Source organism: Symphalangus syndactylus, chromosome 20, assembly GCF_028878055.3.
Source record: "Symphalangus syndactylus isolate Jambi chromosome 20, NHGRI_mSymSyn1-v2.1_pri, whole genome shotgun sequence".
NCBI lineage: Eukaryota > Metazoa > Chordata > Mammalia > Primates > Hylobatidae > Symphalangus > Symphalangus syndactylus.
Genome location: NC_072442.2, coordinates 25,920,108 through 25,933,944, shown reverse-complemented (window position 1 = coordinate 25,933,944; position 13,837 = coordinate 25,920,108). Strand labels below are relative to the sequence as shown.

At 44.8% G+C, this 13,837-nt stretch overlaps 2 protein-coding genes and 1 non-coding gene across 5 annotated transcripts in view; 2 read left to right on the top strand and 1 right to left on the bottom strand.

The window, feature by feature from the left end:
- C20H17orf78 (chromosome 20 C17orf78 homolog) overlaps positions 1 to 13,837 on the bottom strand; it is a 172,837-nt gene that overhangs the window by 117,648 nt on the left and 41,352 nt on the right. The window lies entirely within an intron of this gene.
- LOC129469905 (small ribosomal subunit protein uS4-like) lies at positions 222 to 11,367 on the top strand. Of its 2 annotated transcripts, XM_063628740.1 has the most exons (3): positions 222 to 7,283; positions 7,888 to 7,992; positions 11,157 to 11,367. In XM_063628740.1, the coding sequence occupies exon 1, from the start codon at positions 4,341 to 4,343 to the stop codon at positions 4,923 to 4,925; it is 585 nt and encodes a 194-aa protein (XP_063484810.1). In that variant the 5' UTR covers positions 222 to 4,340; the 3' UTR covers positions 4,926 to 7,283; positions 7,888 to 7,992; positions 11,157 to 11,367. The 2 variants fall into 2 exon arrangements, with proteins under 2 accessions (XP_063484810.1, XP_055113093.1); XM_055257118.2 differs by lacking the exons at positions 7,888 to 7,992; positions 11,157 to 11,367 and having other exon boundaries at positions 4,289 to 4,560; positions 4,748 to 4,910.
- Positions 6,377 to 6,448, top strand: TRNAM-CAU (transfer RNA methionine (anticodon CAU)). Its single transcript has one exon. It is a non-coding gene; the product is annotated as a tRNA-Met (tRNA).

The window sequence follows — 13,837 nt, the reverse complement described above, 5'->3', positions numbered from 1 at the left end:
CATTAACATCCACACACTGTGTACTGTGCTCTCTGCTTGGTGCTTTGCCCCCAGTGATAATTTCTTCATATAGTGCAATGTAGTTGATAAGCTGGTTTTATATCCATGAGGTCTCAAGTACTCTCTGCCTTTTAGGACAGATGTAGATCCGGTTTTGTTTTTGTTTTTGTTTTTACAATTTTATAAGAGTAGAAGAGATGCTGTCTTATTTGAAGCCTGAGAGCTTCTGGTTCCATAACCAGAAATTGCTACCTGGCTCTTCTAATGGAATGGAGGGCTTTTCCATTCTTAGTCCATCCAACTCTGAACTTGCTCCGAATCTCAAACTTTTCTAGTCACAGAACAAATGCTCAAGTGCTTTCAAGAGTTTTTCTGTAGATTAGGTTTATTAGCACCAACTTCATGACTTCTAAAATGTGACTTCTTGAATACAGGTATCTGCCAGTGATATGGGGTGGATAATTAATAATGCTTAGCTACTTCTATAAAGACAGTGTTGCTTATTTTTCAAAACTTTTTCTTTTTTTTTTTTTTAACAATTATATTCTTCCCTTCTCCCCAAGAGGTGGGCAGAAAAGCATTGTTAATCTCCTTTTACAGATGAGGAAAAACAAGATCAGAGGTGCTGAGTGCTGTAGCCTAGTGCCAGGTCTTCTGTCCCCAATTCTGGGTTCTCCCCAAGCCCATGTTTCTCTTTTCTCGCAATCTTTACTTCTTCCGCTGGCCTTCAGCACCACCCAAAATACTTTTAGTTCTGGAAAAGAAGCCCAGCTGCACACTGGCACACTTGACCTTCATGCAATCAGAAGCTTTGGATGATTCCCCATCCAAAATATTAGAGATGAAATGAATGCAAAGGAGGCATCTGACAAAAGTTGCTTTTTCCCTTCTGCATTTAGGACCTCAAGTAATGTTTATCCAGAAACTGCTATCATACCATAGATTCAGTGTATATTTAACAACATAGGCATACAATCTGGCAAATTAAAAATCTCTTAACCTACACCCTGGATCCCTGCCCAAATTTAAGAAGAGAACTAAGGTGGACACAGTGTTTTTTTCCATGTTGCATCTTTTGTGATGGGAGCTATGATATGTGGGAGCAGAGAATGGGGTGGGTGGGTGGAGCACACGGCAGATGAGGATCTATCAGCAGTGGGAGGGGGCATCCACTTTAGCATCTCCACCCTGCTCCTCTCAGAGGACCGCCTTTCATTGCATTCAGCTGTGATGGTAGCAAGAACACGGGCACACTGAGGATGAGGAGAGCGGGAGCCTTGTGTTCTCTCTGCATATGAGGCAGGACAGCACAGGGTACGGAGCAGTCTACAGAGAGGCCAGCTCATCAGCTCATCAGGGAAGCACTTGTCTTCCACCTTGGGCTTTGACCGAGCACTGGGCAATTGGCCCCTGGGGATCAACGGAAGAATCCTAAGCAGAGTGACTCTATGTCACACTATGGAATGTTCCAAGTAGGTGGCCATGTTTTCAAAAGATGTCTTTTCCTCCTTTCATTGTTGCCATTTCATAGGTTTAGGTTTGGGTGTATGTTACTCCTCTCTGAATGGCACTCGAATGTTTGCTGACTCTTACTCTGTGTGACTGGGGCGTACAGCTATGCACTGAGTGTGAAAGATGATCAAAGATCTTTCATGATGAAAACAGTCTCTTCTTTTCTGACAGCTGAAGAAGCATCTGTAGGGAATCCAGAAGGAGCGTTCATGAAGGTGTTACAAGCCCGGAAGCAGCACACAAGCACTGAGCTGACTATTGAGGTGGAGGCGCCCTCAGACAGCAGCGGCATCAAGTTGTCAGGCTTTGGGAGTGAGCGGCAAGACACCAATGACGAGAGTGATGTTATCAGTGCACTAAGACACATCTTCCCTTATTTCTCAGAAGGAAATCTAGATGCAGAATCAATATTGTTACCATTCGCTAAACTGCTTTTTTCAAATGTACAAGGTGGAGATAGGTTCCGGAGTATTTTGAAAAACAATAGAAAGAGCCCCTCACAGTCCAACCTTCTAGGTAACAAATTTAAACATCAAATATTTCCAAATAAACTAGAAACTGTTGAGCCACAGGAAAACAGCCTGGTAAAGATTCACGGTGTAGGCAAAAACCTGCAGAGAGTGAACAGAGTCCTCACAGGCCCAAGGGGCATCCAGAAAAGACACTTCAAAGAGGTGGGAAAGCACAGCACTAGGAAAGAACAGGATGCCCAGGCACTTGTGGACAATGCTGCCAAAGAAAAAAGGCTTGAGAGGCCAGCCCCAAGGGAGCTGGAACAGCCTCACGTAGTGCAGGGGCCTGAGAAGGTAGCGGGAAACACCATCTACACTAAGCCTTCGTTCACCCAAGAGCATAAGGCAGCAGTCTTCTCTATGCTGAAACCCTTCTCCATGGTCATGCCTTCTGCCTCTAGCCCCGCAAGAGCCCTACCTCAGGTCAGAGACAGATCGAAAGACTTAGCCTACACCACTTTAATGTTAGAAATGGCAATGTCTAGGGTTAAAAATATGGAGGCTGCTAAACCAATCGCACATTCCAATAGACTGATGCTCGCAAAGAGGCTGCCGTTGTCTGCAGAGAAGAGCCTCATAAATTCACAAGGGGTTTTTTCATCCTTAGGAGACCTGAGTCATCAAGAAAACCCTCTTCTGGGAGTATTTGCTCCTTCAGAACGTTTTATAGAAAACACTCATGTAGAAGACACAGCTGCAAGAGATGCCTCTGAAGAAAACGTTTTTATGGAAAACACTGTTATGCCAGAAGGCACCATCTCTGAAAACACAAACTACAATCATCCTCCTGCGGCAGCTTCCGCTGGGACTGCGTTCAACTTAGAGCCAACTGTTACAGAAACTGACACAAAATGGGAACACAACAACGTGGGCACTGACCTGTCCCCCGAGCTCAAAAGCTTCAGTGACCCATTGCTCTCCTCCCCAGGTGATCAGTTTGAAATTCAGCTAACCCAGACGCTACGGTCCCTCACCCCAACGAGGATGTGAGAAGGTTCATGTCTCATGTTATCTAGACACTGAAATTAGAATGTTCAGAAACGTATGTGCAAATGACCTGTGCCAAGCTCATGTCGTGAACAGGCCTCCAGATGAAGCTTCTCAGCAAGCAGCAGGAAGCAAAGGCATCCAAGGCAGAATGGGATATCTATCTATCTATCTATCATCTATCTCTATCTATCTATCTATCTATCTATCTATCTATCTATCTATCTATCATCTATCTATCTATTGTCTATCTATCTATCTATCTATCTATCTATCTATCTATCTATCTATCATCTATCTATCTATATATCTTCACTAGGTGTGATGGCACATGCCTGTAGTCCCCGCTACTAGGGAGGCTGAGGTGGGGGTATCACTTGAACCCAGGAGGTAGAGGTTGCAGTGAGCCAAGATGACACCACTGCACTCCGGCCTGGGTGACAGAGCAAGACCCTGCCTAAAAAAAGTATATACATATATTTTATATATATATATGTGTGTGTGTGTGTGTATATGTATATATATAATGTGTATGTGTGTATATATATGTGTGTGTGTGTGTGTGTGTGTATATATATATATATTTCTGCAGGGCCCTATTGTGAGTTTGTTACACAACTTACTGCAACTTAAATTGTGCCACCACCACCCCCCACAACATGGCAAGCTAAATAGAAACTCAGTTATGCTAAGGCTGGTTGAGGGCATTATGCAAGATTAGCATGGAAAGGGCCCTTCATTTAGCGCTCTGCTCCATTCATTTTTGTCAGGTCACTTTCTTATCTTCACCAGGTTGTCAGATCTGTTTTACTGCCCTAGCCTCACTTTCCTCAGCCTCCTGCAGCATCTTCCCTGTGAGCTAGATCCCTTCCTCTCTGGATGAAGTCCTCTTCATCGAACAACTTTCTCACTTAGTTCTCTAAGATAGTGAGGATCTGTCTGCTTTTTTCTTGACCATTAGTGGGTAGGAAAAATGCTCTGATTGTCTGTAACCATTTGTCACCAAGGACATAAAGACATTGAACTGATTTCCTCATTGGAGTTCATTATTGGAAGTCTTGAGGAGTTTACACATTTATATACAAAGTACGTAGGCCAGCTCATTTGTCTTGGCTCATGTGTAATGATGTTTAATGCGTATTGAAAAATTACTATCCTCAAATAAGGAGAATGTGTATCTCAGGTCATTTACAGTCTCAAAGCTTTGTCAGTATATTTTGAAACAATCCTGCGAACAGATCTAGATTGAAGGAGACTTAAGAATCATGAACTGCTCTTTCTCAGTGACCAGGTCTTTTGCTCAGGCGCAGATGGGGAAGCGGAGCCAATATGCCAGTGGCCCGGAGCTGGGTTTGTCGCAAAACTTATGTGACCCCGCGGAGACCCTTCAAGAAATCTTGTCTCAACCAAGAGCTGAAGCTGATCGGCGAGTATGGGCTCCGGAATAAACGTGAGGTCTGGAGGGTCAAATTTACCCTGGCCAAGATCCGCAAGGCCTCCCGGGAACTGCTGACGCTTGATGAGAAGGACCCACGGCGTCTGTTCGAAGGCAACTCCCTGCTGCGGCGGCTGGTCCGCATTGGGGTGCTGGATGAGGGCAAGATGAAGCTGGATTACATCCTGGGCCTGAAGATAGAGGATTTCTTAGAGAGACGCCTACAGACCCAGGTCTTCAAGCTGGGCTTGGCCAAGTCCATCCACCACGCTCGCGTGCTGATCCGCCAGCGCCATATCAGGGTCCGCAAGCAGGTGGTGAACATCCCGTCCTTCATTGTCCGCCTGGATTCCCAGAAGCACATCGACTTCTCTCTGCGCTCTCCCTATGGGGGTGGCCGCCCGGGCCGCGTAAAGACGAAGAATGCCAAGAAGGGCCAGGGTGGGGCTGGGGCTGGAGACGATGAGGAGGAGAATTAAGCCCACTTGTCCCTCCTGGGCTGCTGGATTGTCTCGTTTTCCTGCCAAATAAACAGGATCAGAGCTTTAAAAAAGAAAAAAAAAAAAATCATGAACTGGAGGCGGCACCGGGGCAGGCGCAGAGCTGGCAAGCACGTGGTGGGGCCCGAGGCACGCAGAGGGTGGCGCGCCTGGGAGCCTGTCGCTGGCGCGGTCCAGGAGGGAGGTTCGGCGGCGGGAGGCAGCGTGTCGGTTGCAGGGCTGAAGAAGCAGTCCTATAAGGTCAGTGAGAAGGTCGGAGGGGCTGAGGGGACCAAGCGAGATGATGACTTCAAAGAGATGGAGGTGTCATCAATAAGGCGGTGACGGAAATGCTGGCAAGGACCATCAAGTACCTGCAGTCCAACCCAGCCTCGCAGGCTAAGCTGACCATGCTCACGGTGTGCAAGATCCGGGGCCAGGTGAAGAACCCCGGCTACCCGCAGTCGGAGGGCGTCCTGAGCCAGTGCCTCATCCGCCACCAGAAGGAGCTGGGCAACGAGTCCAACTTCACTGATGCACTGCTGGATGCCAGCGAGTCCATGAAGCACCTGGCAGAGGTGAAGAACTCCCTGGACATAGAGGTCAAGCAGAACTTCATTGACTTCCTCCAGAACCTGTGTGAGAAAGACCTGAAGGGGATCCAGCACCACGTGCAGAAGCTGGAGGGCCGCCGCCTGGACTTTGACTAAAAGAAGCGGCAGGACAAGATCCCCGATGAGGAGCTGCGCCAGATGTCAGGCTTTGGGAGAAGGCAGCAAGACACCAATGATGAGAGTGATGTTATCAGTGCACTAAGTAATATCTTGCCTTATTTCTCAGCAGATCTAGATGCAGAATCAATATTGTTACCATTCGCTAAACTGCTTTTTTCAAATGGACGAGATGGAGATAGTCTCCTGAGGTATTTTGAAAAACAATAGAAAGAGCCCCTCACAGTCCAACCTTCTAGGTAATAAATTTGAACATCAAATATTTCCAAATAAACTAGAAACTGTTGAACCATAGGAAAACAGCCTAGCAAGATTCAAAGTGTAGGCAAAACTTACAGAGACTGAAGACAGTCCTCATAGGCCCAAGGAGCATCCAGAAAAGACACTTCAAAGAGGCGGGAAAGCACAGCACTAGGAAAGAACAGGATGCCCAGGCACTTGTGGACAATGCTACCAAAGAAAAAAGGCTTGAGAGTCCAGCCCCAAGGGAGCTGGAACAGCCTCACGTAGTGCAGGGTCCTGAGAAGGTAGCGGGAAAAACCATCTACTCTAAGCCTTCGTTCACCCAAGAGCATAAGGCAGCAGTCTCCTCTATGCTGAAACCCTTCTCCATGGTCATGCCTTCTGCCTCTAGCCCCGCAAGAGCCCTACCTCAGGTCAGAGACAGACCGAAAGACTTAGCCTACCCCATTTATTGTTAGAAATTGCAATGGCTAAGCCAGCAGAGTGGCGCAGTGGAAGCGTGCTGGGCCCATAACCCAGAAGTCGATGGATCGAAACCATCCTCTGCTAGAAATTGCAATGGCTAGTGTTAAAAATATGGAAGATTCTAAACAAATCATACGTTCCAAAAAAAATACCACTTTTATAAAACTCGCTCCCATGTGGCCCACAGAATACCCAAGGCCAAAAAGATTAGAAAGTTTAGAAAGAGCAGTTATCTCAATAGACTGATGCTCGCAAAGAGGCTGCCGTTCTCTGCAGAGAAGAGCCTCATAAATTCACAAGGGGTTTTTTCATCCTTAGGATCTTGAGTCCTCAAGAAAACCCTCTTCTGGAAGTATTTGCTCCTTCAGAATGTTTTAAGAGAAAACACTCATGTAAAAGACACAGCTGCAAGAGATGCCTCTGAAGAAAACGTTTTTATGGAAAACACTGTTATGCCAGAAGGCACCATCTCTGAAAACACAAACTACAATCATCCTCCTGTGGCAGCTTCCACCGGGACTGCGTTCAACTTACAGCCAACTTTAACCAAGCTGAGAGAAAATGGGAATACAACAACGTGGGCACTGGCCTGTCCCCCAAGCCCAAAAGCTTCAATGACCCATTGCTCTCCTCCCCAGGTGATCAGTTTGAAATTCAGCTAACCCAGCAGCTACGGTCCCTCATCCCCAACGAGGATGTGAGAAGGTTCATGTCTCATGTTATCTAGACACTGAAAATGGAATGTTCAGAAACGTATGTGCAAATGACCTGTGCCAAGCTCATGTCGCGAACAGGCCTCCTGATGAAGCTTCTCAGCAAGCAGCAGGAAGCAAAGGCATCCAAGGCAGAATGGGATACGGACCAATGGAAAACTAACCATATTAATGAGAGTGGAAAGAAAGAGCAGAAGTCGTCTGAGGTGAGGACCACACAGAAACATGAGACCCAGATTTCCCATCATTTAGCATATGCCAGGACAGTGCCCACATAGGAGAACCTGGGACTCCCAGGCCATAGCTTGTCTTGGCCATGTAACGTAGGCCATGACAGTGATCTCCCACTTTGCTCAGGTAGACAGTGAAACAGATTACGGCACAAGATGAACTGTAGCTCGGGGGTGGTAGCTCAAGCCTGTAATCCTAGCACTTTGGGAGGCCGAGGTGGGTGGATCAGTTGAGGTCAGGAATTTGAGGCCAGCTTGGCCAACACAGTGAAACCCCGTCTTCACAAAAAATACAAAAATTAGGTGGGTGTGGTGACACATGCCTGTAGTCCCAGCTACTTGGGAGGCTGAGGTGGGAGGATCACCTGAGCCCAGGGAGGTCAAGTCTGTAGTGAACTGTGATTGCACCACTGTACTCCCGCCTGGGTGACAGAGTGAGATCCTGTCTCAAAAAAAAATAAAAAGAACAAAAGAACCTGTAAGCTACTCAACTGGAATACTGGGGTTTTGAAATGTTAGCTTCCATTCTCTCTCTTTTTTTAATTGGTCTTTCTTTTTTCTTTTCTTTTTTTTTTTTAAGCTCATGAAAGAAGTTCCACGATACGGCCATAACAACGAAGTCATCTTGGCAATATCTGTGACTGTAACACTAACACTTTGGATTGTAATGATTTGTCTGATTGAGGTAAGGACAATAATTAATTCAGGTTTTCAGAATACAATCCTGTCTTTGTGTGCATTCAGAACCCACAAACTGAAAACCAATGTCACTTTCCCACTTGACATTCTTCTTCTGTCGTTTAAGGCTGAGATATGCTTTGTTCTTTTACTGCAATGTATATTCCAGGATTTTTAAAGGATCCCCGCTTCCAGGAGATCTCTGTGAAATGAAACCAAGTTGATCCCACTAGACTATTTTAAGAAGTTAAGTTGACATAACAGCAAACTTTCTCCCACCCGAAACTATGTCAACAATTGGATGCACTCACCGAGTCACCCCTCACTCTGCCACTCATTTATTTCCTTGTTGCTTAAATGATGAGAGACGTATAATCTCCACCCTCACGGAGTTGTCATCACCCTGGAGAGGAAGAAGGCAGCCAAAAGTGAGAAGTGTTGTCTTGTGGACTTATTAGATTCACATAGTATCGTCCTTCTCCAGCGTGTAAGGCGTTGTCTAAATAGGTCCAGTTAAAGCACTACACGGTAGCCATTTTTAAAAAAAATTTTTGGCCGTATCTTTAAATTCATGGGGGAGGGGGAATGTCTCATACTCCAGTCCTCCTGAGCTTAGACCCTCTGTGAGACGTGTCACCATTTCTTGGACACCATATGAGACATTCCCCCTCAGATTAGAGATGCTCAACCTGCATCAACATATCTAAAGCCTGCATCTGGCTACTCTGGGGCGAGTCCTGTTTACAGTGCCCATTCCTGGAGCTTGCCTCTTTTTGCCTTTTGTTTGATTACGTGATGTATTACTTTTCCCAACAGGCCAGTGCTAGCATATTGGAAGAGTGATTTAATAAGGTGGCAACCTTGACGCTATGCTCCTAATCCAACCTTATTTGCCTCATTTACCATTTCCATTATTGTGGCAGCCCTCCATTCCAGCCAGAGCAGCCCCTCACCATGCCCCAGTCACACCATCCCCATTTCTGCTCTTGTCTGTGCCTTTGTCCATCTAAAATTCCCTTATTTCACTCTGCCTGTGAGAATCCTATGAATCTCTCCAAAGCCAACTCGGTTCATCTTTCTGCTTGAAACCTTCCCTGAATAGACCAGGTGCAGTGGCTCACGCCTGTAATCCCAGCACTTTGGGAGGCCAAGGCAGGCAGATCACGAGGTCAGGAGATCGAGACCATCCTGACTAACACAGTGAAACCCCGTCTCTACTAAAAATACAAAAAAATTAGCTGGGTGTGGTGGCAGGCGCGTGTAGTGACAGCTACTTGTGAGGCTGAGGCAGGAGAATGGCGTGAACCTGGGAGGTGGATCATGCAGTGAGCCAAGATCAGGCCACTGCACTCCAGCCTGGGGGACAGAGCGAGAGACTATGCCTCAAAAAAAAAAAAAAAAAGAAACTTCCCTGAATATTCCAGCCCTCCTGAGCCTAGTCCCTTTGTGAGATTTGTCCCCATTTCTTGGACACCATATGAAAGACTTCAGAGGCTGAAGTGGGAGGATTGCTTGAGCCTGGAAGGTCGAGGATACAGTGAGCTGTGGTCATAGCACTGCACTCTAGCCTGGGCAACAGAGTGAGACCCGGTCTCAAAAACAGCCACCACTGAAAACTATCTTGGGATTTGAATAGGATTACCTTAAATTTGTAGATTAATTTGAGAATTGACATCTGTACGACATTCTAGGAACACCATATTTCATGTCATGTATTCATTTCTTGTTAATGTCTTTCAGAAGAGTTTTAGGGTTTTCATCATATAGATCTCACACGTCTTTTGTTAGATAACAGATCTTTGTAGTTTTGTTCCTAAATACTTCAGACATTTGTATTGCCATTGTAAATGGGATCTTTCTTCCATTTTCTAGTTAGTTATTGGTGGCACATCTGAAAAGTATTTGAGGTTTGTGTGCTGCTCTTTTGATTTTGTATCTAGCCACCATACTGAATTCTCATATTACTTCCAGTAAAATCTTAGTTGATTCTCTTAGGCTTCTTTGGCTAACATTTATTATTTTATATGCAAATAATGATAGTTTTGTCTCTTCCTTTTCAATACTTACACTCTTTCTTTCCTTCCTTTCCTTTCTTTTTTTTTTCTTTCTCAGGGCCTTGTTGTCACCCAGACTGGAGAGCAATGGTGTGATCTAGCTCACTGTAACCTCAAACTCCTGGGCTTAAGGGATCCTCCTGCCTCAGCTTCCAGAGTGGCTGGGACTACAGACAGGCAGAGAATTTTAAAACTTTTGTTCTAGAGACAAGATCTCGCTATGTTGCCCAGGCTGGTTTTCCTGCCACTTTAGAGCAGGTTTCCTTTTTTTCATACTTTTAAGAGTTTTTTTAACTAGGAATTGTCCATTGAATGTTAGCTAAAACAGTCAATAAAATGCAGTAAGTGCCAGCTGCATGCAAGACCCTAAGTTAGATACAGTCATCCCTCTTCATCAGCAGGTCCACATCTTCAGATTCAACTAGATGAGGCTGAATATTTGAGAAAAGGAACAATAAAAATACAAATAGAAAGTACAGTATAACAACTGTTGCCATTATACAATATCTATACATTTTATTAGTGATGACCTAAAGTACATGGGACCAGGCACGGTGACTCACACTTGTAATCCCAACACTTTCGGAGGCCAACCTGAGCAGTATAGTGAGACCTTGTCTTTAATAAAAATAAAAATAAAAAAATTAGCCGGGTGTGGTGGTATGCACCTGTAGTCCCAGCTACTCAAGAGGCTGAGGTAGGCAGATCACTGGAGCCCAGGAGGTTGAGGCTGCAGTGAGCTGTGATTGTGACACTGCACTCCAGCCTGAGTGACAGAGGGTGATCCTGTCTCTAAGTAAGTAAATAAATAAAGTATATGGGGGTGTGTGTGTGTTGGTTATATGCAAACACTGCACCATTATATGTAAGGGATTGAGCATCCACAGATTCTGGTACGGTGTGGGGGCGGTATCCTAGAACCAGTCCCCTGCAAGGTAGCAAGGATGACTGAACTGTGGAAGAATCAAAGCACTGTTAAACAGCATACAATTCCTGTCTTCAAAAAAGTTATCTCATCAGGTAGATGAGACTTAAAATGAATAAAAGGAATGAATACACATTTGGAGATAGTGGTTGTTGTGATAGATAACCTTAATTCTGTTTTCTTCCAAAACAGATTCTTGCCCACAAAAGGGCATCAAAGGAACATGAAGAAAACTCATCAGTGTGAGACCCCTGAGCCCAAGTTAAGGCATCTGGATGGCCTGGAGCCACGTTTTTAAAATTTTATTATTATTATTTTTTTACTTAAATCAATGATTACTTTGTGGTTGTGTTCCTCAAAACGAGGATTTTTAACAATAATAAAAATAAAACTTGTTAAATCATTTTTAATGGTAATTAATTGGTTCCTGAAGATTTGACTAAAGAGAAAACTAGGCCAATCTAAGCAGAGTCCAAATGAAGTAGAAAGTCCATAGAGAATGGGCAAAAAGAAGTTGTGGAACCACAGACACAGTAAAAGGAAAAAATTGGCCGAGCGCAATGGCTCACACCTGTAATCCCAGCACTTTGGGAGGCTGAGGTGGGTGGATCGCTTGAGCCCAGGAGTTCGGGCAACATGACAAAACCCCCATCTCTACAAAACAAATGGCCAACATGACAAAACACCCAATGTGTACAAAAAATACACAAAAAACATGAGCCAGGCATGGTGGTGTGCACTTGTAGTCCTAGCTACTTGGTAGGCTGAGGTGGGAGTATCACTTGAACCTGGGAGGTGGAGGTTGCAGTGAGCTGAGGTTGAGCTGTTATACCCCAACCTGGGTGACAGGTTGAAATAGTGAGGCCCTGTCTTTAAAAAAAAAAAAAAAAAAAGGAAGAAAGCAAAGAAAAAATAATTTATTTTTGTGACAAGGTCTCTTTCTGTCTCCCAAGCTGGAGTGCAATGGCATAATCATAGCCCACTGCAGCCTCAAACTCCTGGGCTCAAGGCATTCTCCTGCCATAAAGGCCTCCCAAAGTGTTGGGATTACAGGCATAAGCCGCTGTGAGGCTAGATTTTTTTTTTTGAAGCAAGGTTTGGCTCTGTCACCCAGGCTGGAGTGCAGTGGTGCAATCTCGGCTCACTGCAACCTCTGCCTCCCAGGCTCAAGCGATCCTCCTGCCTCAGCTTCTCAAGTGGTTGGAACTACAGGCATGTGCCACCAAGCCTGGCTAATTTTTGTATTTTTTGTAAAGAAGGGGTCTTGATACGCTGCCCAGGCTGGTCTTGAATTCCTGGGCTACAGTGATCCACCCACCTCAGCCTCCCAAAGTGCTGGGATTACAGCTGTGAGTCACCACGACTGGCCGAAAGAAGTTAACTGTTAAAATCAAAAAGAAAATTCACCAAGCCATTTTGCATATTTTTCTGGAAAGATACACATACACACACACACACACACACACACACATACACATATATATATATATATATAGAGAGAGAGAGAGATAGAGAGATAAAGAGATCTGGACTAGACACCTTATACTATCAGTTGGTTGTAACTTTGTTGCAGAAAGGACAAAGGGAACTGATTAGAGTTAAGGTACATATATATGTGTATATATATATATGTGTGTGTGTGTGTATATATATGTGTATATATTTTCCCAATTCCTCATACCACCCATTTTTATTAATTTTTATTGAGATATAATTTATACACCATAAATTCACCCTTTTAAATAAGTGCAGAATTTAGTGGGTTTTAGTATAGTATTCACAAGGCTGTACAGCCATCACCACTATTTAATTCCAGAACATTTTCATCACCCCAGAAAGAAGTCCCAAAATCACTGGCCCTACTCCCCATTTCCTCTCCTATTTCCTGGCAAGTATTTAGTTACTTCCTATGAATTTGCCCATTTGGGATATTTCATATAAATGAAATCATACAGTACATGATTTCACTAAATAAGACTTTTGTGTGTGCTTCAAACAATTTTTAAAAATTGAGGTAAAGTAGGCATAACATAAGATTTACACTCTAACCACTGCGCCCTCTCCCCACCTTTTTTTTTTTTTTTTGAGACTGAGTCTTGCTCAGTCGCCCAGGCTGGAGTGCAGTGGTGTGACCTTGGCTCCCTGCAAGCTCCACCTCCTGGGTTCATGCCATTCTCCTGCCTCAGCCTCCCGAGTAGCTGGGACTACAGGTGCCCGCCACCACACCCAGCTAATTTTTTTTTTTGTATTTTTAGTAGAGACGGGGTTTCACCATGTTAGCTCCCACCTTTTTTTTGAGACAGGGTCTCACTCTGTCTTCCTGGCTGGAGTGCAGTGGTGTGATCATGACTCACTGCAACCTCAACCTCCCCAGGCTCAGGTGATCCTCCCACCTCAGTCTCACAAGTAACTGGCACCACAGGCACACACCACCAAATCGTGCTAATTCTTGCACTGTTTGTAGAGACAGGATTTCGCTAGGTTGCCCAGGCTGGTCTCGAACTCCTGGACTCAAGTGATCCTCCCACCTCGGCCTCGCAAAGTGCTGGTATTACCGGCAAGAGATACCACACCTGACTGTCTCTAACCACTTTTAAGTGTACAATTCAGTAGTGTTAAGTATATTCACACTGTTGTACAACAAATCTCCAGAACTTTTTCATCTTCCCAAATTGAAACTCTGTACCTATTAAACACTAGCTCCCCATTCTCTCCTTCTCCCAGACCACAGTAACCACCCTTCTACTTTCTGTCTTTATCAATCTGACCACTCTAACTAAGTACCTCATATGAGCAGAATCACACAGTATTTGTCCTTTGGTGACTGGCTTATTTCACTTAGCATAATGCCCTCAAGGGTTCTCCATGTTGTA

Bases quoted from the DNA above. Each gene is read 5' to 3' on its own strand.
- LOC129469905 (XM_063628740.1), top strand. From the start codon at position 4,341: ATGCCAGTGGCCCGGAGCTGGGTTTGTCGCAAAACTTATGTGACCCCG.